The 25115-nt window shown below is 44.4% G+C and overlaps 2 protein-coding genes across 5 annotated transcripts in view; both read left to right on the forward strand.

The window, feature by feature from the left end:
- PPARG (peroxisome proliferator activated receptor gamma) overlaps positions 1–25115 on the forward strand; it is a 117251-nt gene that overhangs the window by 82623 nt on the left and 9513 nt on the right. For all 4 annotated transcript variants that reach the window (XM_032458996.1, XM_032458995.1, XM_006180059.2 and 1 more), the window contains 3 exons: positions 1012–1150; positions 10503–10702; positions 19801–20251. In XM_032458996.1, coding sequence (XP_032314887.1) covers positions 1012–1150; positions 10503–10702; positions 19801–20251 — 790 coding nt within the window. The remainder of the gene's footprint in view (positions 1–1011; positions 1151–10502; positions 10703–19800; positions 20252–25115) is intronic.
- Positions 20124–25115, forward strand: part of TSEN2 (tRNA splicing endonuclease subunit 2) — an 86943-nt gene continuing 81951 nt past the window's right edge. Inside the window, exon 1 of the mRNA XM_032459005.1 lies at positions 20124–20251. The gene's annotated coding sequence lies outside the window, so the exon portion shown is untranslated. The remainder of the gene's footprint in view (positions 20252–25115) is intronic.

Below are 25115 nucleotides of genomic sequence, written 5' to 3' on the forward strand. Positions count from 1 at the left end.
GTTGGATGTGCCGGCTTAGAGGTGGATGTTAGGTTGCCAAGTGAAGACGTCAGAGGAGCAGTTGAACATACTTGCCTAGAGGTCAAGGAAGCAATCTGGAGAAAGTCAAAATGCATGTCTGTGGTAGCATCAATACTAATCCAGTGGTTTTTTGTACCAAACAGGGCCCGATAAATCTGAAAGGATTAAGAAGTGAGTTTCATGGAAATGAACACAATAGAAATGAGTAGGAATACTCTGAACAAAAAAAACAACCTAAAAAATGGAGTTAGAAAACATTTCTGGTTAGAATTTTGGGGGAGTCCTTCAAAAATATATAAACGTAGCAGAATTCAATCATCGTCAAATTGATGTATTTGCCAATTTGAGATGACAATCAATTTTATGAGGATTCTGAGGATTTATACATTACTTCTCATGTTATTTTCTATTATCTTTTTTGTTTGTGGGCTCCAACGATAATGGAGCACACTTTCAAACGCGTAAGTAAATGAAGCCAATTGTGTAGGAAATTATGCAACATAGAGAATTCCAAAAAAATTATCCACATGTGGATTTTTATTGGCCCTGCTCATGTTTTAGGATGAAATGATTATAACTTTGCCAAACTGCTTAGCACAATTGTAAAGGCTGGGGCATGCTGCTGGAATGATTTACAGAGAAACTGAACTGATTACATGGTGTTTTATTTGCATTACATTAAATCCAGAGCACTTCTTAGAGCTTGCTGAAATCCAGCTGTGGAGCCAAGATACATTGAATGACATCAGTTGCATGTGGTCACTGTCTAAGAGCTAAAAAAGGACGCTGGAAGGCCTCTGCTTCTTTATTTTATTAGCAGAGAAAACTGAGAGAGGTTATGTGCCTAAAGTCACCAGGGACAGAACTGGGTCGAGAACCTACCTTGTCTGACACCCACGCCCATGTGCCTGAAGCCATACACCGCTGATTCCATTGTCACAAACACTTAAAATGTGCTTCATTTTTTTTTTTTTCCATATCTCTTTGCAGGGTTTCTTCCGGAGAACAATTAGATTGAAGCTTATTTATGATAGGTGTGATCTGAACTGTCGGATCCACAAAAAAAGTAGAAATAAATGCCAGTACTGTCGGTTTCAGAAATGCCTTGCTGTGGGGATGTCTCACAATGGTAAGTGACGTGTGGTGCCATGTCCTTAATTATTTTCATGATTGCTGCCAGATCTGTAGACACCAGGGCCATTGCTGAAAAGGTGTACGGTGTTTCCACAGATTGCCCGGTTTCAGAATCTTGCCTGCCGATAAAACCATTTCGCAAGTTAGGTCAGGGCTTTTCAGCTTTAAATGCAAATCCTTCTCATTAATAGCATTAAAAGCAAAAGTGCACTAGGTGCATCGGTCGTTTCTGCTGTAAATGTAAGAAGGTTCTGCAGATTTCTAGATATAGAACTTAACTGACATGTCAGCATTTAGATAGATGTACTTTTTTTTCTCTTTACTGTGCAAAAATGAGCAGAACACTGTCCTTAACTTTGTAGAGCCTGCAATTTGTGGATTAAGCAAGTATTTTGAAGTTCCACTTCAATGTCCACAGTAACATGAGAGAGCAAAACTTTTCTACTCTTTAAACCTGTATCTAGAGTCAAGCTTATGATTTGAAGTATTCACTTAAAGACAGGAACATAGAAGACCTGAGAAGACCCTTGTTTTCATGAACTGTAGGACTAACTCAGTAAAGTCCTGGGCGATAGCCCCGTCTGAAGAAACAGTTCTTGATGGCCATTTGGCTCTCACTGGTTGACTGGCTCACAAAACAAATTTTGGATGTAACTTGGTAGTATTATGGTTGTCAAGTATTAGTCAGTTCTTTCAAAAATCATTATGGGCTCAAGAAACAGAAAATTGCCAAAATAATCAAATTAAATCCCAAGTCTCCTGTCATCATATACCCTATTTTTTCTTTCTTTTTCCTTTTCCTCTCTTAAAACCGATCTGGCAAGAAGGTAATATTTGAAGTCAGTCTTCAACTACAGGGACTCCAAAGCATCTGTGAAAATTGAGGTTTTGTTCTGTCGTGCAGATGTTTGGTTTTTACAGCAGAAATCAGGATATTTGGGGATCACTAATTGAATTGATCCCCTACCCTTTAAAAATAGTTTACAAAATTACATTTGTATTCTTAATATAGGGTCATTTCCTCTAAGGGCGAGAATGTATTTTGAATAGATCCCTCAGCTCTACTGGACAGGATGGAAATTTGGTTCGGCTTTCCTCCACAATTGATTACATCTGCTCTGTATACAACTGCAGTCATTAATTGCAAAATAATTTGCTGGTTTAGTTCCATCAATTTCCTTTTTGTTTCAGTCCTCATAAAACATAAGGGCACATTTTCAAGTCAAGAATTATATTTGAGGTGATGCAATCAAGTTGCAATAAACTTATTTTATCTTTGTGAAGAAATTTTGACTTTGAGATCACTGTTGCTAAGACTGCCTAGGAAAGCTTGCCAGTTCTGCTTTTAATGCTGTTTATTTTTTGTCCTTTAAAAAAAACGATCACTTTTCGTATTGATGTAAAATGTATTTCCTGTTGCTTGCACATAATTCATGTAAAATTTATCTCCTATTGCTTATTGGTTATAGACATATAATATTTAAAGTCTAATGTATATAGTATCGATGGTATAATTTTCTCTGTTCAGAAAAGTCGAAGAAAGCTATCATGAACTTGATAATAAGGGCGTCTTTTGACTTCTTATGACAGTTTACTTATTCTGTTTAGAGAGTGGAGCACTGTTGATAGGCGAGTATTCAGTTGGTTCTTGCAAAGGCCAAAAAAAAGAGGAATTAAATGTCATGGCATCAAAGACCATGTAGTTCAACACTCACAGGACTGCAAACATGACTCAGGAGATCCGTTTTGGGGGGTCTTGACACGAGTGTGTTGCACGGAAAGCGGCCAGGTGATCTGTACACAAGAGGGGAAGCTCAGCAGCTAGGTTGTGACTGGTTTCGCCCGTTATCCTGATGAATGAAAATCCTGCTGTCAAGATCCCCGACATTAATCACATTAATCATATTTTTTAAATGTGTCCTCTTTATTTTAATAAGATAATTTAGTCTTTAAGAACTTTGAGGGAGGGTACAGCTCAAGTGGTCGAGCGCATGCATGGCATGCAGAGTCCTGGGTTCAATCCCCAGTACCTCCTCTAAAAAATACATAAACCTAGTTACCCCCCCAACACACACACACAAAATAAAGTTAAAGTAATTTAAAAGAAAGGAATTTTGACTAGTGAATATTTCATATTCAAGAGCTGCTTTTCATGTATGAACTAAATAATAATAAAAAAAAAAGTGTAGGCTGTGCACTTAAAAAAATAATCTGAACCAGAGAAGAATGGACCCACGTTACTTGTGCGTCATTCAGCTAGGTCTCCCCCTTCCCACTGAGTTTGCACAGAAAGTTTTCATAAATATGTGAAATATATTTTTCATAAATATAAAATGTTAGTGGAACCTTTGCTGATTAGGATGTCCTATTATATAAATAATGGATTTTTTTTATTTAAAATAAAACTGACACCCTTAAAAATAATCTCTCAGCAGCTTCATAAAATTCTGGAAAAATGGTTTCACAGATTTTTGTGGCACTCAGCATTTCTGAGGTAGTTCTCTCCTTCCTTGTAGGCAGAAGCATTAGTGTTTATTGCAAAAAAAAAAAAAAAGGAAGGCCTAAATGGCAAATAAGTTTAAACTTCAACATGTTACTTTTTGTTTCTTTAGTCTTCTTTGTGGTGTAAGGGGAAATTACCCAAGGGTAACTCTCAGGAAATAGAACAAAGTCGAAAGTCCCGAAGCACGTGTGCTGCTCCTCCTGCAGGGCTTCGCGATCCCGGGCAGGCTGGCCTCCTCCTCCTTTTCCCACTGCTGCCCTTTGCCACTGACATTTCAGGCAGACTGTGTGCCCTGCTGTTCCTGCAGGCCGCCCTGCGATGGGCTACCTCAGGGCCTCTGCTTCTTGTGACCTGTTCTCTGCCAGAATCCTGCCTGGCACTCAAGCCCCAGCTCTCACACCTGCTGTTCCGCACGACTCTGACTGCCCTTTCTTCCTCTGCTGTGTCTCTTACCTTTCCTGGAGCACCAGGTTCTTATAATAAAGCAAGGGAGCCATCAGATCTTTATTACCAAAAACTAAACTACTGACAGCAGTAAAAAGGAGAAGTTATGGGAAAATTCAGGGAAACCCATCAGAAGACCAATGCAGTGTCATGAACGAGGCACAGGGAGCGGTGAGAAGAAATGGGACTGAGGGAGATGCCCACACAGTGACCCGTGTCCGAGAGGAGCGAGGCTGTCAGAGGGGATTCGAGGCATCCAGCTTGGGTGGTGGAGTGAATTAAGCAAGAAAGGAGGGCAGGAGGAGACCGTTTGGAGGGAAATGGCAGGTTTGGTTTTACATTGTGTTTGAGGTGCTGACGGGATGTCCAGCATCCATGTGTAAAGAAATACAGGAAGGGGTGAAAAACAAGGCTCCAGATCCCAGGGGAGATGGGGCAGCAGGCATTAGCCCATTCTGTGAGCTGGGGAGAAGGTCGCACCGGGAATAACGGAGTAGGAGTGAAGGAAGAGGGGCCGCCAGGGAGGTCTGGAAACGAGCAGCCAGAAAGACAGGACAGCCAGAACAGCAGAGGAAATTCTGAAATAAGAAGGTGGAGAGGTCAGCAGTGTTAAAGGTGGGGGAAAGCTGGGAAGGGCCCCTAGATCGGGCCGGGAGAAAAGCTTTAGGGGTTTTTAAGAGCAAAGTCTTGGTGAATGTAAACAAAACAAAAACTAGACGGCAGTGAGTGAGGGAGTCAATAGTAAGGTGGAGAGGAAAGTATCTTCCCTCAAACAGGTGTCCAGTGAATGAATTAAATGGTGTCAAGTAAGACTTCAGAGTCGGAAGATGAGGCCGTGGTGTTGCGCCCACCTCTGCTTTGGAAAGGAGCCTCGGCAAATGTGTAACTGTCCTCCACAGATAGTTTGAAAAATGCTGCCCCTAAAAAAAGTAACTTAATGTTCCTGCTGACACTGCTCCTTGTTTTACTTTAGAGGAGCTAGGAAATAATAGTTATTAGATTACCAACTCCTACAAAACCTTCAAATGCACACATTTCTTCCCCCTCCGGAAAGGTGGAAAAACACAGCTTACTGGCAACAGTCGTATGAAAAGCAATAGTGTTATGTAAGTCGCATATACAGACCACAGCTTTTGCAAAATAAACTTGTTAATAGTGGAAAAACTGATCATGAGACATGGCCTTAAGTGTCTTTATATATATTTTTTTTATTGGAGTATGGTCAGTTTACAGTGTTGTGTCAATTTCTGGTGTACAGCACGATGCTCCAGTCATATGTGAACATGCATATATTTGTTTTCAGATTCTTTTTCACCACAAGCTACTACAAGATATTGAATATAGTTCCCTGTGCTTCACAGTATAGCCTTGTTTATTTTGTGTAATTGTCAAAAGCCTGATATGACTGCAAATTCACCCCTTAGGTGTTAAAGATAAAAACATTTAAAATAAGAATTAACTTAATTCATCCTTCTATTCTATTGACCTATTATTTTGAAAATCTGCTTTAACTAATCTTTGTAATAAGATTGTAAATAAGTAGCCTTTATCTTTAATACCCCCACAGGTAGGCAGGTGTTTTTAAAACATGACATGAATTGTCATCGAGAAACATTGATTGTTTTGTAGCGCTATACCCAGATCTGAAGAGCAGGATGCGTAAATACTCCATGTGCTTAGAGTGTGTGTGATCAGTAAATCAGTAGCAAGGATGCAGTGCTGAATCTGTCACGTGCTGGCAGAGGGCTGCCTTCAGTTCAGTAAAAGTGTATCGTATCAAGGTATGCTGGGGGAGGGTGTAGCTCAAGTGGTCGAGCGCATCCTTAGCATGCACCAGGTCCTGGGTTCCATCCCCAGTATCTCCTCTAAAAATAAACAAAAACAAGTAAACCTAATGACCTCCCCTAAAAGAAAAGAAAAAAAATTTTTTTAAAGGCATACTGTTCTAAACGGTCACGAGAAATGAAGAAGTCTCTACCAAACCTATTTCCCGAAGGGAACATACTGATTCTGATGTTGGTGGTTTTTTAAACCAAGATACGTGAATTCTCTGTAGGCGATGGGTTATCCCAGATGTGACGCTGAATACCAGTATTCTGGAAGTTGCTCTGTGTGACAGGTGCTAGATCTCTAAAACAGACAGAATGTGTCTTTTTTCCCCCAAGGCCTCAAAGGCTAAACAAATATTGCTTTTAAAAAAAAAAAAAAAAAGAGTGCATGGCGTGTTCCCCAGTCCTGTGTGTCACTGAGATGTGTGGAGTTCTATAGCTACATCTGCAGCTACAGGGGGAGCCTTTAGAGAGCTGCGTTTCCACGCCCCTCATCACTGATAAAGCAGCTGAAGACCAGGGAAGCTTTTCACTGAGCTGGAACCCCTTCGAGTGGCCGCTCCCACTGCCTTCCAGAGAGACGAGAAGTTCCGCCTCGGTCTGGCAGAACACATGAGCGCGTCCCTTCTGTCTTTCAGGCAGTGGGAGAAGGCGTGGGAACACAGACTTGCAGAAGGGCATGCTCGGCCTCTCTATCGCCCCCTCTTCTTGGTTCTCCGATTCTCTACCCAGTGGGGGAAACTGATTTCAAGAATGACTTCACTAAAACACACCACTCCCCAAATGAGTTACAGAGAGATAGAGATATTGATAGGTAGACAGAGAGATTGGGTTTACAGGTTTGTTCTTTATCTGTGGGGAAGCGCCTCAGTCCGTGGGGCGTGGCTGCCGTCCTGGTCTACAGCCTGCAACAGCCGTGGCTGCCCCACACCGCGTTGTCCCTGAGGAGTAAAAGCTGTGTTTAAGTGTTGCTGTGGGCCGGGCACCGTGCCACACACTCTGTGCCTTATCACACGAGGTGGGCAGGTGTTTTTCCATAATAAAATCGACATTTTCTCCCTTCAAAAGTACATACCAATAAAAAATTGAGATTTCTGTATGTTTCAGGCAAATTCACTCCCATCAAATGGGATCTTTTTCATCCCTTTTGTTGAACCTCTGGTGTGTAAAAATGCTGAAATCGTCTGTATGCTTAGTTGCACTGGTAGTTCATTGAACCTAATTTGGAGCATGGGCATTTAGTGATACAGAAATGTGTTCCTAAGATTTAGCCTTTGCGGGAAACTTCAGCTTACAAAAATTCATGCTTTATTTAGATGGTAGCAGAAAGCTTTCGCTTTAATATCTCCAAATTCTAGAATGATTTTTTAAAGTTATTTCCTGCAGTTTTGGTTAAGTTTTGGGAAAGAAGGGCTGGCAAGTATAATAAGTAGCTACCTTTGGCTGTTTGTTTATTTTAAATTAACTTTTTTGATTATGTATTAGGAAAAAAGTGCTTTCCTATGTATGCAAACTTTTCTGTGTATTCGTAGTTTATTATCTGTGAAAACGTAACCAGAACCTAGAACAATGTCTGGCCCCCAGTAGACGGTCGGTAATTGTTCAGAGCGAAGAGACAGTCTCGTGTGCTCCGCAAAGTAACTACAGTCAGAGAGCAGCAGGTTGCTGGTGATTCCAGCCACCTGTGGTTGCTGTGGTAACTCTGGTTTTCTCCAAGTCTTACACCAAAGTTTCAGCAACTTTTAATGTGCCATAATTCTTCCTGGGTGCTTTCTCTTACCATCACTTTCCCAAACTTCCCAGTGTGCATACTGTCTCGTTTTCTGTTTCTCAGCTTGATATTTTTGAGTTTAATTCATCGGGCATTTACTGTGCACCTGCTATGTGTGTGTGTTGTCACAGCCCGGAGCACAGATGAGAAAACCTGGTGCTCGTATGGTTATGTTCTGGTAGGGTAGCCGCACAAACCAGCACAGTGGTCTCCTGCTAGTTTGATACATGAGCTAAAATAATACACGTGTAAAAACAGGAGCTCATCATTTAGGAAGCTTTTTCTGAACTGTCCCAAACCCAGTTTGATGTCTGGCACAGTGGGGTTGTGCAGCAGGGAAAGAGAGAACACTGTGGGTGATGCCCGGGCTCGGCGCTGTGACGGAGAGGGCAGTGAGGGGTGAGATCACATCTGAGGGGCAGGGCCCAGGAGGGCGGGAGCAACCACTGCCCATCCCTGCGGAGCCGGACAGAAAGAGAATGGGAACGAGTGAGGAGAGACAAGATTTTTGACCCCCAAATGGCGATTGTTTAAAGATTCCCATTTGAAGAGGTCACGTGCAGAAGATACAGTTACCAAATGATGTAGACTAATTTAATTTAAAGGAACCTTAACTGAGAGGGAAAATCTCCTCTAACCCAAAGGCCCCCTAGAGGTCCCCTAAGCACAGAAATTGTATTAGTGGGCATTAAAGCTTATTTAGGGTCAACTGAAATGAATTTATGAATTTGAGACTCACGGGTGCAAAGCAATCTCTTCTCTAGCAAGTTCAAAATAAAATTCAGCAAATATTCGGGTGGAACTGTGTTCATGTGTTTTTATGTCTAATGGTATAAATGCTACCGTTAGCATAATACTGTATAGCAAAGCACCATCCGCTATTCGCTGCTGTACGCAGCAGCCAGAGCCCGAGTGCCGCTGGGGATACCAGTGAATCTGACAGTGTCTGGCCTCGAGGAGCTTACAGCTTAGGGAAGGGGGCTGTCATAAAACACGCCACTGTGACAGCATCTGGCAGGTGTGATAGTAGAGCTGTGCACAGGGTAATGTTGGCTGTAACATCCAGATGCCCCCGTCATGGGGAAATGCAGAGAGTCCAGAGTGCGGCCCCAGAGTCGCATTGCTCAAAATCATATTTCCATGTGATCCCACAATTCCACTGTTGATCCAAAGGAAACAGAAACACTAACTGAAAAGATACCTGCTCCCCCGTGGTCATTGCAGCACTGTTTACAGCAGTCAAGACGTGGGGACAACCTGTGTCTGCTGATGGATGAAAGGACAGAGAAGTTGTGATGTGTGTGTATATAATTATTATATGTATAACATGCATGTGTAATACATACATTCAGCCACAAAAAGAGAAGGAAATCCTACTGCTTGTGGCAACATGGATGGACTTGGAGGGCGTTACATTGAGATAAGTCAGACAGAGAAAGACAAATACCATGTGATCTAAACGTGAAATCTAAAAAGAGAGAAAAATTGAACCCACAGATGCAGAAGGCAGACTGGTGGTTGCCAGAGGCAGGGGTGGGCTCGGGGGCGTGGTGACTGTGAGTTTACGTGGGATGCTGCGTGTTAACTAGACTTACTGTGGTGACCGTTTCACAACATACACAAATACGGAATTGTGTATATGAAATATGAGCTATACTGTACACTTGAAACTAATACAATGTTACATGTCAATTATAGCTCAATTTTTTTAAGTGTAAGCTTTAAAACAATGTATGTAAACACCTCGAAAGAAGTCTGATGACTGGTCAAAAATAACGATGATGATGTTTTGCTGATAGCATTGGTGTGGAGGAAGAAAAACATATTTGAGTTGGAAGAGTTACAAACAGATAGTTTTTTCTCTGACCTAAGCTTGACAAACCTCTCTTAAATGTTCCTCTTTGCCTTTTTTTTCTTCAGTTTTCTTCTTCCTCACTTCCTCACCCTGCAGGAAGCCAAATGTTAAGGAAATTGTCTTTTTGACAAACATCATTAAGTGGTAATCCTAGAGTGTCAGGGGGATGATTATGGCTTCTCTCCACTGAGTGCAGAAGTGCTGTCTGGACTAATGATACGAAGGACAACACCGTCCGTATTTCTTTATAACAGGGACGAAACAGATCTTACAGACTCCCTAGGAATGAGGCCTGTGTCTGTACAACTTTGAACTCTGCAAAAGTCCTGTCTTTAATTCACGAAACATCTTGCTCCTTTTAGTGCATGACCTTATGTCAAGTGCTGGGGATACAAAGATGAGTAAGACATTGCCCCTGGCCTTCCAGGTTTTCTTGTAGAATGGGGTAAATAGACATGTGGAGTAAATACAGCACAGTGTGAGACTGCTATCATTGACGTATGCACGGAGGGCTGTGGGAGTTCAGGGGAATGAATAAGAAACACTGCTCAAAGAAATCAGAGAAACCCTCACAAAGAAGGTGACATTTGAGTGGGGTTTTGAGGGATGAGTAGGAGCTCACTCTCAATTATTTCATTTGTAAGTAAATATACTTTCCTTGCTTTGCCAAACCCCTAGATTCTTTTCACCTTCCTGGTGAGATCATGCATTACTTTCTTTAAAGAAGTGAACAATTTAATTTTTACTGATACACTGAGCGATTGCTGTGAAATAAAAACATGAGCAAAGTTGTAGATGCTGTGAAATAAAAACATGAGCAAAGTTAAGATTGGCAGAGGGGAGGAGGGGATCTTACGACGGGGTCTCCAGGCCTGAGGGAGAACAGTGCACATTAGGAGCAGCAGTAACTCTGTCACTCATCCTGCCGTTTCTCTTCCTCTGTAGCCATCAGGTTTGGGCGGATGCCACAGGCCGAGAAGGAGAAGCTGTTGGCAGAGATCTCCAGTGATATCGACCAACTGAACCCAGAGTCGGCGGATCTCCGGGCCCTGGCAAAACACTTGTATGACTCATACATAAAGTCCTTCCCGCTGACCAAAGCCAAGGCGAGGGCGATCTTGACAGGAAAGACAACAGACAAATCAGTTAGTTCTCTTCTACTGTCTTCATTTGGGGTGGCTGGGTGTGCTGTGGTTGTTTTCCCTTTGGATAATTGATTCACCATATTACACACACACGTGCACACATACACACACACACACCCCTAACAGCCAACAATCAGGCTGAGTCTGAAACACTGGAGAGGAAATGCTTCCAGAGAGGGTAAGTAAACATTATTTTGAATAAGAAAAAAGTCCTTCAAGTCCCCTAATAAAAATGTTTGAGATTGGCGCAAAGAAGTACAGGCCATCTTAACCACAACGAATGAACTGCAGTCCCCCGGGCCCCAGCACGCTTTCAGGACCCGTGTCTTCTTGGCGTCAGAATAACTGGCCACGGCCATAGCCCTTTGGGCAGCCCTCCTCTTCTCTGGGAAGGGCCTGAACCTGGGTGTGCGAAGGGAATTATTCCACCCTGTTACTGTGTCATTCAGGAGAAGCCCTCGAGTTACCTCTTGGGAAGTTCTCCGTGGGGCATAAAAATCCATTTCAGATACTATGTCGCCTTTCTTTCCTTGCGGCACTCTGCTGATTCTTCCCGGGACCTGGAAGCTCTGTCCTTTTACTGTGTATCTGAACTTGATCTTCTGGGCGGCTCTGAGCAGCCAGGGCTCCTGCAGGGGGTTCTCAGACATCTGCAGCCTCCTTGATTCCCCAGAATGGGTTATAATGGTTATTGAGTCAGGTTTTCCAAGAAGCAGAATTCTTCCCTGATAGGAAGTGGAGAACGCAACTGGGAATTATATTAAAGCAGAATATAACGGTTCTGAATTCTAGTCCCAGCCTGCCGTCGGCTTGCATGGCGACCCGCATCAAGCTTCCGTACCGCAGTTTTCACAGGCAGGGTCCGGCTTTGAGAATAAGGTCTGAGCAGGTGCCCGGGTAGGAAGAGCCACCGAACACATTCAGAAGGCACTATCCCAACCCTCGAAACCCTTTTATGCTGTCGGTTATTTTCAGATGAACACCTGTGGGAGAGCTGTACAGTTACTGGACAGAAATGTGTAACTTTTCCCCCCACTCAGTTATGTTTTGGGGAAATTTTTCTCACCCTTTAATGTATTTTGATGACTGTCTCAAGATGTTATTTTTTTCCTTTTAGCTAAACCATAAGAGTAGAATCAGCTAATAGGAAAAGAAGGCTCCTAGGGTTATCGCTACTTAAAAAGCCAAATGTCAAGAAGGACTGGGGTTTTCTGACTCCCAGCGCGGTGGCTGCTATCTCAGCAGCATTATACCTGTATCCAGTTGTTCACAGTTTCTTACACTCTTGCACGTTTATTTTGTTCGAGACCCACGACAGCCTCCCAGCTGCTATTATTACCCTCTTTTTTAAATATGAGGAAACCGAAGTCCAGAGAGGTGAGACGTTTTGCCCTGAGATCACACAGCGAGCGTGTGGAAGAGGCACAACGTGGCAGAACGTGGCTCCGCGCCGGTGCGCTCTGCGAGCGGCGCTCTTCGCGGCCGCGGGCCCTTCCCGCCGGCCGGCAGCGGCCGGGCCGGCGGGGACGCTGGGGAGGTTCCACCTCGGAAGGCGTTCTGAGCTATGGTTTATCTTGACCAATATTAGAACAGCAGGGAGTTTCCACCTTGTTCTGCTGTCTCTGTGTATTGACGTTCAGGAAATGATCCTCGTGCTGTTTCGTTCTTCTCGAACTGCAGTGAGTAGGGTTACGTCTTCCACGGGCCGTCGTAAAGCTGAGTCTGCGCGTTCGTTAAATGGGAAACTCAGGACATAGCAAAACAAAAGCAAAATGAAGACCTCTCCATAGGTGATTTGACTACAGGAAATAAACTATGCATTTTAAGACAGAGAAACACAGGAAAATTAGGGTGAAGTGGCAAAGGGGCTTCACAGTGCCAGGCAGCTTGCTGAGAGCCGGCGTGGGACAGGCAGCCGGAGCCCCTGAACTGGGAGCCCAGTGATGACAGGGACAGGGCCCAGCACGCTGTTTACTCCACAGTTTGCCTCGGGCCACTTAATTTCCAGGAACTGCTTTCTCACCTTCTCTTTATCTCCCAGGCCAGACCTGCAATCCACACTGGAAATCCTATTAATTTAACAGTACCTGAAAGATCGGAGGAAAGCATTAAAAAAAAAAAAATCCCCAGTAGTGAAGATTTTAAATTATACTCTCAGAGGCCAGCATACTCTTCTGTGTGTTACTGAAGGGCCCAGAGCCCAGTCCACTGTAAATCACTTTAAAATCTCACTCCAGTTGACTCCTTGGCTCTAAATCTTTGAGTTAAAACTAGGGTAATTGTAGGATAAATAGGTATTAAGCTATTTTAAGGGAAAGGGCTGCAAAATGCTTGATTATTGGCTTCTCGAGTTTGCCCTTTTCCCCCCAGTAGTAACTCGGACTATACTGCTCATAATAGTTATGCAGAATGTATTTGCTTAATTGAATTAAAAGCTGCTGCCTATGCCCTTTGAAATTCTGGACTTTCAACAGAGGGCCTCTCGCCCAATGTTTGCTCACCAACCTGGACATCATTAATGACCTGGATGGAGGCAGAGTTGCCTCTTGTTAGCATCTGGAAAGGAAAGAGAGACTGGGCCAAATTAAAATAACCCAATCCCTGATTACACAAAACTGAAATAGAATTGTTTGGCTCCCTTTTTTCTCCTTATCTTGCAAAATCAAATTAAGCTCTAGTGGAAAGAAACAGTTCGGAGAGGAATATGGGAAAGGGGGAAAAAAATCAAAATGTGATTTCCGATGAGACTAGAGATTTGTTCTTTATCTTACGTGGTCATGTTATTCATTTGATAGCATCTCTTGGCCAGGGCTTTTGAAAGTTAAGATTTGCATAGATAGGAAAAGTTTTGCAGAAATGCAGCCTCTTGAGAGGGTGGGGGATGTGGAAAAGGGGCCGTGGTTGGCGTAGTCAAGCAATCCGGGTCTCGCTCTATGCCCCACTTGAGCTGATGTCATTAGAGTTGGTTAGGCCAAGCCTGGGGAAGGCTACTCAGCCTGGTGAATGACCAGTTACCCAGAATCTTTGGAAAAGAAAATGACTTTTTTGAAGAGGCCATTCTTAAAATTTATCTTCCTGCTCCACTTAACCACTGCGTGTCCTCTCTCATTTATAAAGTGCCTGCTAATCTTTCCTCAGGCCCAGCGCCAGCCGGGCCCTCCCCCCAACCCTGCCCCGAACTCCCTTCTGTCTGTTATTTCCTAGTGTTGTCTCTTTGGGATAGGGTGCCCCTACTCGCATTGGCTTGCCTAAAAGAAAAATGCTTGGGAGTTTTAGGCTCAGGGCTAGGGAACGGTGGGAAGTGGAGTCACCAGCTGTGGGTCCCCAGAGAAGAAAATTTAGGAACCATTGGCCTGTTGGCCACCCTCAAGCCAAAATGGAACTGATTCTCCCCACAGTCTGTTGAACCTTTCCGTGGCTTGTTCCAGCCCAGACCTCTCCTTTGAGACATCCCACTGAACTCTGGAAACTGTGAAAATACTAGAACTAGGGCGCACTATCTCAGGAAGGCCACCTGAGAACTCAGTGGACTTTGGAAGTTCCCAGCGTTTGACTATGGCCCTGATGCGATGATCACACTGGGTGTGTGTCACCGTCACATGATCCCATGTTTGTTGATGAAAATGAACAGAGAGTGGTTTTCAAAAACCACTTTCAGTGCCTTGGTTTGCCATAAAACAATAAATAGAAAAACCCTTGGTGTGTCGGCCAACTTTTCCCTCTGTATCTGAGAGATGGGGAGGCCCTCCTGGCTGCACTCTGTCTGCAAGTAAGGAATAAAACGTGTTATTTGTACTGTATCGGACTTTGGGTCGCAAAGCATCCCACTGCCTAGGATGGGTCTCTGTGGATTCACTGTTTTTTCCATTACAGGGGCACGCTGGTGCCTTCCATAGTGTGTGAAACACAAAACCACCGAATAATAAACCTGGTATGGAAGTGTAAGCTTTTGGAAAAACAGCTCTGTACCCATTTAAATTTTTGCATCCTAAAATTTACTGTGGCCGTCAAATCTAGTAACTCAGACTGTTGGAAGGATGTCTGTCCTTTAAATCCTGCTCTCGCAGCTAAACAAAGTGCAGTCTCCTTCCCCCTTGTTCTCTGGGAAAGCCTGACTGAGCTGGAATTTGCTCCCCTAAGAAGAAAGATACCAGAGAAACCCTCACAGGAAAGAGCCTTAGGCTCCGCAGCGCAAGTAAAGAGCAGGACGCTGGTGCTGATTCCTTTCGATGCTGCTGAAGATATTGGGCTGGAATCAATAACCCATAATTCATATTGAAAAAAGAAATTCCTTTATTACCAAGACTGTCAGGGAGAGCTGAAGATATAACATATCTGAACCAATAGTGTTCTTTCAGACAATAAATTTAAAAGATCATGTTCTATATAGTTAAGAAGAAAAGCATTTGAATTTTCTTTTCTTTAATGATTAGATTCAGTTGGCCAGTACCCTTGTTTGCCAGCTAACTAACAATTTGGCCAGCAGTAGATGTTGTTTATTTCTTTAAACAGCTGTGGCTGGTGTGTTGGTTCATCCGAGTGTGAATAATTCTTCCTATTAAGTTTTTATTTGTCTTAAATTTCTAAACTGTGCAGGTAATCAGGATTGCATTTGAGAGGCTTTCCGACTGAACTTCAATCGCATACGGCACCTCTGGGAAATAACAGTTCAGACCCCAGCACGTAAGAGCTTCCAGTTAAAAAGCCCCAGTTCCTCCCAGAATAGTCAGTGTATTTAAAGAGGCAGAAGTGGGGAAGTCATGTAGAAAACAGCAGAAAGAGAAAGGACTGAGTCATGAGTGGAGGAGACAGGTCTCGTTCAGGGTTTGCTATAAACAGCTGTTTGACTTTGGAAATTCTCTTGGCTTCAGTTTTTTCATACCCAGTCAGAGAGATGACTTGGGTTACGTCTGAAGACTCCTCTGGTTCTATCGGCCCCATGGTTTTCAACAAGAGGGGAATGGAAACCACAGGGGAGAAACCAGCAGGAAGTGGAGGAAACCCAACCAGTGAGTCTTGGACGAACTTTCAGCCCCTGGAGCAAATCAAGAAGAGGCGTGTGTGTCTCAGGGGATGAAAGTCAGTCCAGAGTATAGAAAGGAAGAAGAAAATCAGAGGGAGGAGGAGACAGGCCTAAAGAATTCAGTTTTCATATTTGAGCCTTTGCTTTACTCTGTCAAGAAAACCAAGACCATCAAGAGGGCCCATGAGTTGGGGCTCACCTCTTTCCAGGCCAGTCTTGACTCTGGCATGGCCACCAGGTGATGGTCTGTGAGAGGCTGGAGTTGTCTGCTGCACTGGTTTCAGTCTCCCACATTGCAGAAATCACCAGACTTATCTGTGCTTTGTTAGTCGCTTTTCTCATTTATCTTCTTTAGCTTGCCATTTTATGATTCGAGAGGAGCTGTAAACCTAGAGCATTCGCATATGATCCTTCACAACTCTTCTATTAAGATGCTGGTGTTATGGGACTTCTACGAAACAATGTAATTCGATTTGTCCACCCGGAAAAGTAAACTGTTACTACTCTGCTTTGCTTCTATTATTAAGCCAGCTTCCCCCGTGACCTCTGGGTTCTTCACAGCACGTGTGCAGTAGATCTATAACTAATTTTAATTATCTATAAAAACCCTTAGTCCCATCCTGGCTTTGATATACAGAGCTATTTTTGAAAATCAAAATATATCAGAATAAATCACACTTGATGTATCTCTCCAAAGAAAACTAATTCCCCTTGCAGAAACCGTTTTGTTTCCCTGGAGAAACATTGTGTGTGAGTGCAAGTTTCTTCATTCTGTTCTCACCTTTTTCTGGTCTGTCCAAGATGGAAATACAAGCATTTATAACGGCCAGAAGCCGGTTCGCTGCGAAGCTAACAAAGCTTCAGGGCCTCTCTCTTGCAGAGCCCCTTCAAGTGCCCTGGGAAGGGCCTGAGCGATTTTGTTCTTAAAATTTGTATTATTGAACCCAGCAATTGTCAGTGTACCCAACCATTGTGTCTCTGTCAAGCCCTGCAAAGCCTGGATCTTCCCCTGATAACACCCTAGGTGTAATTAAGCCTTCGTTCCTTTCAAGAAGAGATGCTTATCTAGCCATTTGATGATCCGAAGATAAATACATGGTTAGCCTCAAACTAGAGATGTGAAGTCATTAAGGCTAGATTTGAAGATGACACGGTTCCCTTAAAATAGAAGATCATCCAATGATGATGTGAAAGCTGATAGAACATCCAGGGCTTCCCTTTGTAGAAAATACAGAAACATGGAAGTGAAGTACGCTTCACGTGGAGTATTTTACCAGAAGTGTAATGTTAAGTTGATGATTCAAGGTGAATTCCATAGACAGAATTCCACCCGTGGTTTTGAGAGGTCAGCCCTCAGCAAATCGGGCGGGCCACTGTCATCACTGTTTCAGGATAAGGCGGTCCCGGTGTGAAATGTGCAAGTCAGCTGTTTGCAGTCTAAGACTTGGTGAATTGGAGGCAAAGAAAGGCAGATCCCCAGGCCGACTGTGTCTGGTGATCACTCTTGCAGTTCGGCAGATCCACGTGGGGGCTGGTAGAGTCTACTACGCAGACTTGAAAATGCTGTGAAAACAGCGTCACCAGATAGGACTGGGGAAAACAAACCAAAAAAGTCCACCTGGGATTCATTTGCATGTCAGTACCCAGAATTCTCTGCCAGTTCACTTTTTCAAAATGCTGAAGGGATTTTTTTTTTTTCTTAAAAAAAACACAAAAAAAAACTGGAACGGTCTGGCATGACGGTGGGGGCTGCCCATTCCTTTCTCTGTCCTTGAGTGTTTACTGCCAGGAAATCCTGACCAACGTCGATTGCCAAGGGGTTAAAGTCACATTGTTGTTAAATCGGGAGAGAAAATTAGCAGGATTTTGTGCCCTCTATTCAACTATCACAGAGTTTCAAAAACAGGAACCTGGGGCTTTATATGAGGGGACAGGGGAAGTGGAGAGGAAGAGTCACAGGGTGATTTATCAGGGCATAGTTCCAAATAAATTGCTTACATGGAGGTGGAAGAATGTTATGCGTACGTTCTGTGCCAAGAAGCCAAATGGTTGAGCAGAGACTCAACCAGAAGTTGAAGTGGGCAGATCGAGGCACCGTCTTTCCGTATGTGAAGAGGTGATGATTTTATATCTGCGTTACTAGTACTCATATGTGTGCACGTGGACTCTTGAGGCATCCGTCCCATCAGGTTCTCAGCTTCTCGTGGCCAGTAAAGAAAGCCAGGCTCTCGTTAGCATAAGTTATAATACACTCCAAAACAACTGGAGGACAGAAACCACCTTTGGTTCTGTACAAGCTAGTCTTTTTCGTGATTCGAGTCTGGCTTTCTAGGAAAACTCAGTACATGTTAACTAATGTGGCTGTCCTTTTTTCTCCTCTGTCCTTTTTTCCACTCTCCCATTAATAATATCAATCTAAAGTTGGGGGGGGAATGCCCCAAAACATAGTCAGCACTGTTTGCTCCTGGTTTTCTTAAAGAATTACTTAGAGCCACCAGGCGAAGTTGCTCATGAGTCCTGCCATCTGTACTGCCTTGCAGTTGGCTGAACGATACAAATGAAGTGAATTCTTTGGTTTAAAAAATAACACCCGTGGATGGTGTTGAAACAGTATGCAAGTTTGTGAATCTCAACATCTAAACCCTCTTAGCATTAGTGTTGTTTCCTTCAGGGTAGAACAGACTTTCTAGTTGGTGACAGTCGCAGACTCATATGGAGATTAATACTGAGACTCTCCAAACCAGTGGGTCTTGGAGCTGGTTACTGCTGCACTCGTTGCATCCACCTTCTCCTGCCGATTAGGAGAGAGTTCTCAGCATCTCTGCTCAGGGGAAACTTCGTTTTTAGTACAGCAGAGACGTCAGTGTACGTGTGTGTTTGCATGCACCATCACACAGACCCACATGTGGACCACACACACACACACGCATCGCAGACATCACAGACACTGCTGAGAAATGCAGCTAGCAAATCCTCAAGAGAAGAGATGGAAGCCTCCCATTCAGTCCACTCCCCGCAGCTGAGAAACTTGAAGCCTAGGAAAGATAGATGATTTTTCTAAATTCACACAGTTAGCCGCAGGACCAAAGCTAGAACCCAAAAATCTTCCATTCTTACTCCAGTGCTTCCAAGTGAACGCCGATGGGACTAGGGTTAGGAGTTTAACTCCTTACAGAGTTCAATATGTCCACTGTATTTTATATATATATATATATATATATATATATATATATATATCAGAGTAGCCTTGAGAATTTCACAAGGACCACAAACCTTTGGTTAATTCCACACAAAGAAATGAAAGAGATCATTTCGTGACTAACACAACATGCTTTTGAAAGCAGTCTCTATTGCAAACCTGAGTAACTGATAGAGGTGTTTTATGGATTCTTGACCCTTAAGGACAGATATTTTGAAAAATAGGCTCAAACCCTTTTTTAATTTGCCATTTTTTTTTTTGCAGCATTTATCACCAGGCCTCATAGAGCTGCTGTTTCTGAAACAGATTGCTTCCAGAGCATTAAAAAAAAAGAAACACATTTTCTTGGCTCATCTTTAATCTGCTTTCAGACTGATTTTTTTTTTTGTAGTCTAGTATATTTTACTTGCCCACAGTGTTTCAGTTAAGATCTGAGTAGATTTAATCTCAAACTGCAAGATTACTTTATGTCCAAGTGGGTCTTTTCACCCTGTTCAACCCTGAGCTGCTGAAATAATTTTTTTTATTGAAAGGAGGTTAAAAACATACCCTGTTGAAAGCCAAAATAAACAGGATATTTTGTATCCGTTTAAAAATTGACAACAAAGACCCTCTGAAAGGCAGAAATTGGAACTATTAGCCAGTCATAGGTAAAGTGTAGCAGTAAAAGTGGAAGGAAGACCAAAATTGGTGAAATTTGGTCCCAGAAGACAATTTGGAGGATGAACCAAGAGATAAGGGTACTTTCTCCTTATTTAGTGTTTTCGACCTTAAAGATTTTAGTTAGCAAAGCAAAGGTATATAAAGAAACCGGACGGTGTTGACCATGGATTAGAAATCGCCACCTCAGCCGCCTTCTCCCTTTTTTATTTGCAGCCATTTGTCATCTATGACATGAATTCCTTAATGATGGGAGAAGATAAAATCAAGTTCAAACACATCACCCCCCTGCAGGAGCAGAGCAAAGAGGTGGCCATCCGCATCTTTCAAGGGTGTCAGTTTCGCTCCGTGGAAGCCGTGCAAGAGATCACAGAGTACGCCAAGAGTATTCCTGGGTTTGTAAACCTTGACTTGAATGACCAAGTAACTCTCCTAAAATACGGCGTCCACGAGATCATTTACACGATGCTGGCCTCCTTGATGAATAAAGATGGGGTTCTCATTTCCGAAGGCCAAGGATTCATGACCAGGGAGTTTCTAAAGAGCCTGAGAAAGCCCTTTGGTGACTTTATGGAGCCCAAGTTTGAGTTTGCTGTGAAGTTCAACGCACTGGAACTGGATGACAGCGACCTGGCGATATTTATAGCTGTCATTATTCTCAGTGGAGGTAAGCTGCCTCTTTGGATCTTCCATGAAAGGGGGTGGGGGGCGGCGGCGGTGGTGGTGGGACGGCTGGAAGAATTTTGACTTTCCTTCGTGCTAGTCTGTGTTCTTTTTCCCTCTGTGCTTAACTGCACTTTTCATACAGAACATGCCAGTGGTGTGGTACCATGGGCGTGTCGCCACGCGTGTGAGATATGAGACAGAGAGTACCACAGACTGCGGGTAACTCAGGCTCTTTCCTTTTATCCGTCATAATATTTCTCCTAATCAAATCCAAACATGGAAGACAAATGCCCTCTTCTCCTTTTTCTTTCTTTCTCCTTGTCCTTTTCCTTTCCTTTCCAGAAGCCCAGCCTGTTCTTCGTTTTGTTTGAGTAGTGGCACACGTAACTCTGAGCAGGGGTTCTCGCCTGCTATAGAGCAGGCACCGCTGTGCGTGTGAGGTCCGAGTACGCTCGGGCCCCCCTGTCAGTGAGACGCTACTTTGAATTGCTTTCCCGGTATCAGGAGTCAAGGCACACACATCTGCTGACTGCTCCCCTCTCTCTCGTGTCGTCCTCTGATGGCCTCCCTTAAAGTAGCTTTGTGAGGTAGTTGGCTGTGGTTAAGAATGCAGTCTGAACCAAATAGCACCCAGCAGAGAAATAAACTGAGTTATTTAGCATTCATTGTACTTTTGGCCTTGCAAGTACATGATCTAACTAACCAGCTCCTAAAGCCAGGTTTTATACTAAATGCGACTTTCATTGGCTTCTCACATGGTTCCAACTTGAGTAGAAGAAAGTTTTACTGTCATCTCTCTCTATAAAAATTGTTTTCAAGCGACCAGTTTTCATTACTGAAGCAGATTTGGGGTGAGCTTTCTGTGTGTACTTGAGGGAATAGCTCCTGTTGGTGACATCTGGTCCGTGGGGGACAGTGGTCCTGTGCACGTGAGCCGAGTTTAACTAGGCAGCATGTGATAAAGAGCATGACCCGCTCTGTAGTCCTTTGTCGTCCAAATACTTGAGAGCAGAAGGCTTCTGAAATCAGGTGCTCATTGTGTTCGTAATGATAACAGTAGCAAACCCAGATTAATTCCTTACCGCGTGCCAGGAAGCGTCCTACCCACTGCATACACATTCATTTAGTTCTCACAACCCCAGTGAGGTTAATACCATTTTGCCAACGAGGAAACCAAAGCACTGCAAGGTTCGGTCTCTTGCCCAGGGTGACCCAGCAGGCGGAAGATGGGGCCGGGGTTACGCCCTGAGGCAGGCTGGCTCCGGAGTCTGTGTTAATGCTGCCCTTTCATGACTATGGTGCAAAGAGGAAACAAGACATAGGTTATTTAATTGGTCAAAAATAGCTCTGTGAACAGCTTGATTCAATTTAATAGATATTGTAGGCTTTGGCTTTCAATTAAGAAAATTAGAAATGGCACCATCTGAAGGTAGATGCTGTGTAAATGAGTTCCTTTTACCCTTACACAGAGTGACTTCATTGTAGCCAATATCCAGAGCTCATTGGAGCCTCACAGTGAAAGAAATCTGAAGGTAGCTGCCAGCCATACCTTCTTAAAATCTTTTATCTGTGGTTATCATGAGAAGAAAACCCTGTGAATAATTTTAGACTTCCTTAAAAAAAAAAAATTTACCATGGACTAGTTCCCATATCACAAAAGGCAAATCCTTCCTTGATGAAAGTTTGCTTTTGCAGATGAAGTCAACCTATGGGCAGTAGATAAGAATGAATGAACTGGACCCGGTGTTTGTTCAACACCCAGGAATTTGATTCCTTTCTTTACTCAGAGAAGCTGGCTGGGGAAAGGCCAGAGAAAGAGCTGCTCCGGTCATTCCCGATCCATAGACTGGATTCCAGTGGGATCAGAATCCCAGGCATCTGTAGATGGTGAAGCCAACGTCCCAGGCTGTGACTTGTTAGAGTACAACATACAGTTTCTCTGTTCCTTTTAATTTTTCTCCCACCCTGGGTTTTTCAGAAAGCAGAAATTCCTGTAAGCAGGAAGCTTTGATCCGGTAAACAAATGTCCGATCCTACCTGATCTTAACAAGAGGGCTGATTTTCTCCCCTGCGGTTTATTCTGAAGTCTACAGGTCTCTTTAGTGATTTGGGAAAGAAGCCCTTTGGGCAGGGGTCCCGCTGACCTCCTTCTAAGTGGGCCTTAGAATCACAGAAGGGCTCCGTCCTGGTCACAGCTCTGTGACCCGAGACTGAGGGGAAAATGGGGAGGTGGGGGTTATGTAAGAGTTGAATAGTAAGGAACTGGGGAGATTAAGGGCAGGGGGTCCCCAGAAGACCCAGAGGGGATTTTTTGGATGAAAATACCTGCCTTGACCCAGCCGAGTATTTGCTTAGGAAACTGGCGTTGTCATAGTAAGATCACTGTCACTCAGCTTCAACCCTGGAAACTGCTGATACCATCAGATGTGGTGCCTAGATTGGCCTGCTGTTCAGCGTCTGCCCTGTCTGTTCAGCTTTCAGACCGCGCTTGCCGAGGGAGATGGCCTAGTTCTTCTCTAGGTTTTCTCCTCTCTCACTCTGGCACCTCTGAGCTGGAGGCTGGAGGAATGAGACGAAAAAGAGTAACAGATCCAGAACCAGACAAAGGGCAGCCCTCGGCCCTCCCCATTCTCTCTTTAGCTCCTGACAGTTCTCCTGTATTTTTATTCTCACTCCAGAGAAAGAGAGGAGAGGGTTGCAGAAGTCAGCGATTTGTCTGAGGTCTAACAAGTGGTGAGCAGTGAAACTCGGAGGGAAACCCAGGTGCCCTAACGGTCACCTCCGAGTGTCCTGTTGGCCACAAGCGTTGCCCTCTGCCCCCTGGCTGGGGGATGTGGTCGATTCCTCTGTGTCGGTGGCCGCAGCCTATGCTCCCTTCACTGTCCTCCCTCAGGTCTGGGCCCAGAGTCCAGAGGCGCCGCTTACTCTGTAGTCTTGATAAGGGAAGGGCTTCCCTTGCTCCCTGTAGTCTCACCGCCTGGATGGGTGGCGTCAAGAGTAATAAAACTGCCTCCAGCAAGGGCATGTTTGCAACTGGCGCCGCAGCGCCACGCCAGCCACACCAGCCACGCCAGCAAACTCCCCAGACCTACCGGCAACCGAGGCCAAGGGGAAAGCTCGGTAAAGCTCACAGGCCCCCGGACACTCCCCCCGAAGCTTTGCCCACTTGGGCGTTTGCTGTTTGGTGGAGAGGAGCATAGAGGGTTCCAGCTGGAACTCTGCAACAGGAAAAAGCTCTTTTTGTTAATTCAAAACAGTTTGGAATCCATTACAGTTCTTCCCAAACTTCCAAGATATCGGGGAGGAAATTCACTGGATTCTACAATGCATTTCTCGAGACAGATTGTCATCACCACCCTAATGACAGAGAAGCTGTAAATATTGGTGCAGTGGCCACACATGGCAAGCCACCCAGCCTCCTCATTTAGCCCCTTGGGTCTGGCTGGGTGATGCAAACCACTTATGGAGCGGCTCCTCCTGTTCCCAGCAAGCCCAGCTGTGTCCTTTCTCTGTGAAGCAAGTTTGGACAGCTGCTCTCGGAGCGATCATGTGCTTTTTTGCTGTCAAGTGGGCAGCGAGAATAGGGTGCAAGGAGGAGGAGTTGTTCCTAGCTGTCCATTTGCAGATCCAGGAAGAGTTGATATTCCACGCCAATTGAATGACTGCTAGACCTCTCAGCTCAATATGCTGGAGCTCTGTTTCTTACCCTTGGTCATAATGACATCTATGTGTGTGTAGATGTGTATGTTTTAATTTGTCGGAATTAGAATAGAATCAAAGCGCAGCACCTGACCCAGAGTAAGTACTTGGTAAATGCATGTTGAGTGAATAGTAATCACATATTAGGAATAATCACTTCCGTTTACCGGATGCTTCACCATTTCCAGAAGATATGCTAAGCACTTTGCGTACGTTCAGAATTGTGGTTTAGCTTTTCCTTTAGCTCTAGAAAGTCTCTCATTATCCCCATTCTCCAGATGGAGGAAACAGAAGCTTAGAGAGGTTGAGCAGTTTGCCCAGAGCTTCTAATCGGTGTGGCCAAGGTTAGACCCAGTCTGACCTTAAAACCGATGCCCTTCCCAAGATACCTAACAGAATTACACCCCAGGTGTGAAGACTGCTCTGGGGAAGAGTGGGGCCCAGTGACAACAGAGACTGGCGCTGTGTTCTTAAATTTGTTCAGGAAGTGCATCCCCACCCCTTTGAAGCGCTCCCCACAAAAATTGGCGATAAGCTTTAAGGACCTAAGTAAATACACTGATACTTAATCAGATCAGGTTGTCATGGAGACGAGTGATTGCAGGAAAATTTATGAGAGGAATTTAAAATTGTTAAAATGCCCTCCAGTAGCCACATTTCTTGCCTGTCGGAGACTGTCCAGACGACACCCCTTCCATTCAGCGCAGTGGAGAACCACTCAGCGCCAGGCACAGAGTTTGAGGGCTCGGGGTTTGTGAGTGCTCCGTGCCTCCTCCTCACCCCTCACTGTCCTCCAGAACCTGGAGGGTGTGGCCAGCCCCGTGTAATCCTTCCATCTGCCTGCTCTCTCTGCCTGTGAGAATGCAGAGCACAGCTCTCCTCTGAAACCAGACAGAGGGCACGTGCCTGAGTCGGCCTGCGCTCCAGCTCAGGGGGCCCCTGCTTCTGCACAGCCCAGTGGCCCCTACGTCGTCTTTGTCTGTCAGCAGCATCCTTACTAGTTAACCGGGAGGAGGCAAAACCGAAAATAGTTTAAAACTTAAGGTATTAAAAACACCGTGCACAACAGCAGGCCGGCTTTCTTCCACTCGCCTGAGCCAGTGAAGTGCTCAGCTCCCTTGTCCGTACAGCTTTTCTGGACAGGAAAGGCTGGGTGGCTCAAGGGG

The sequence above is a fragment of the Camelus ferus genome, chromosome 17 (genome assembly GCF_009834535.1).
Source record: "Camelus ferus isolate YT-003-E chromosome 17, BCGSAC_Cfer_1.0, whole genome shotgun sequence".
Lineage (NCBI taxonomy): Eukaryota > Metazoa > Chordata > Mammalia > Artiodactyla > Camelidae > Camelus > Camelus ferus.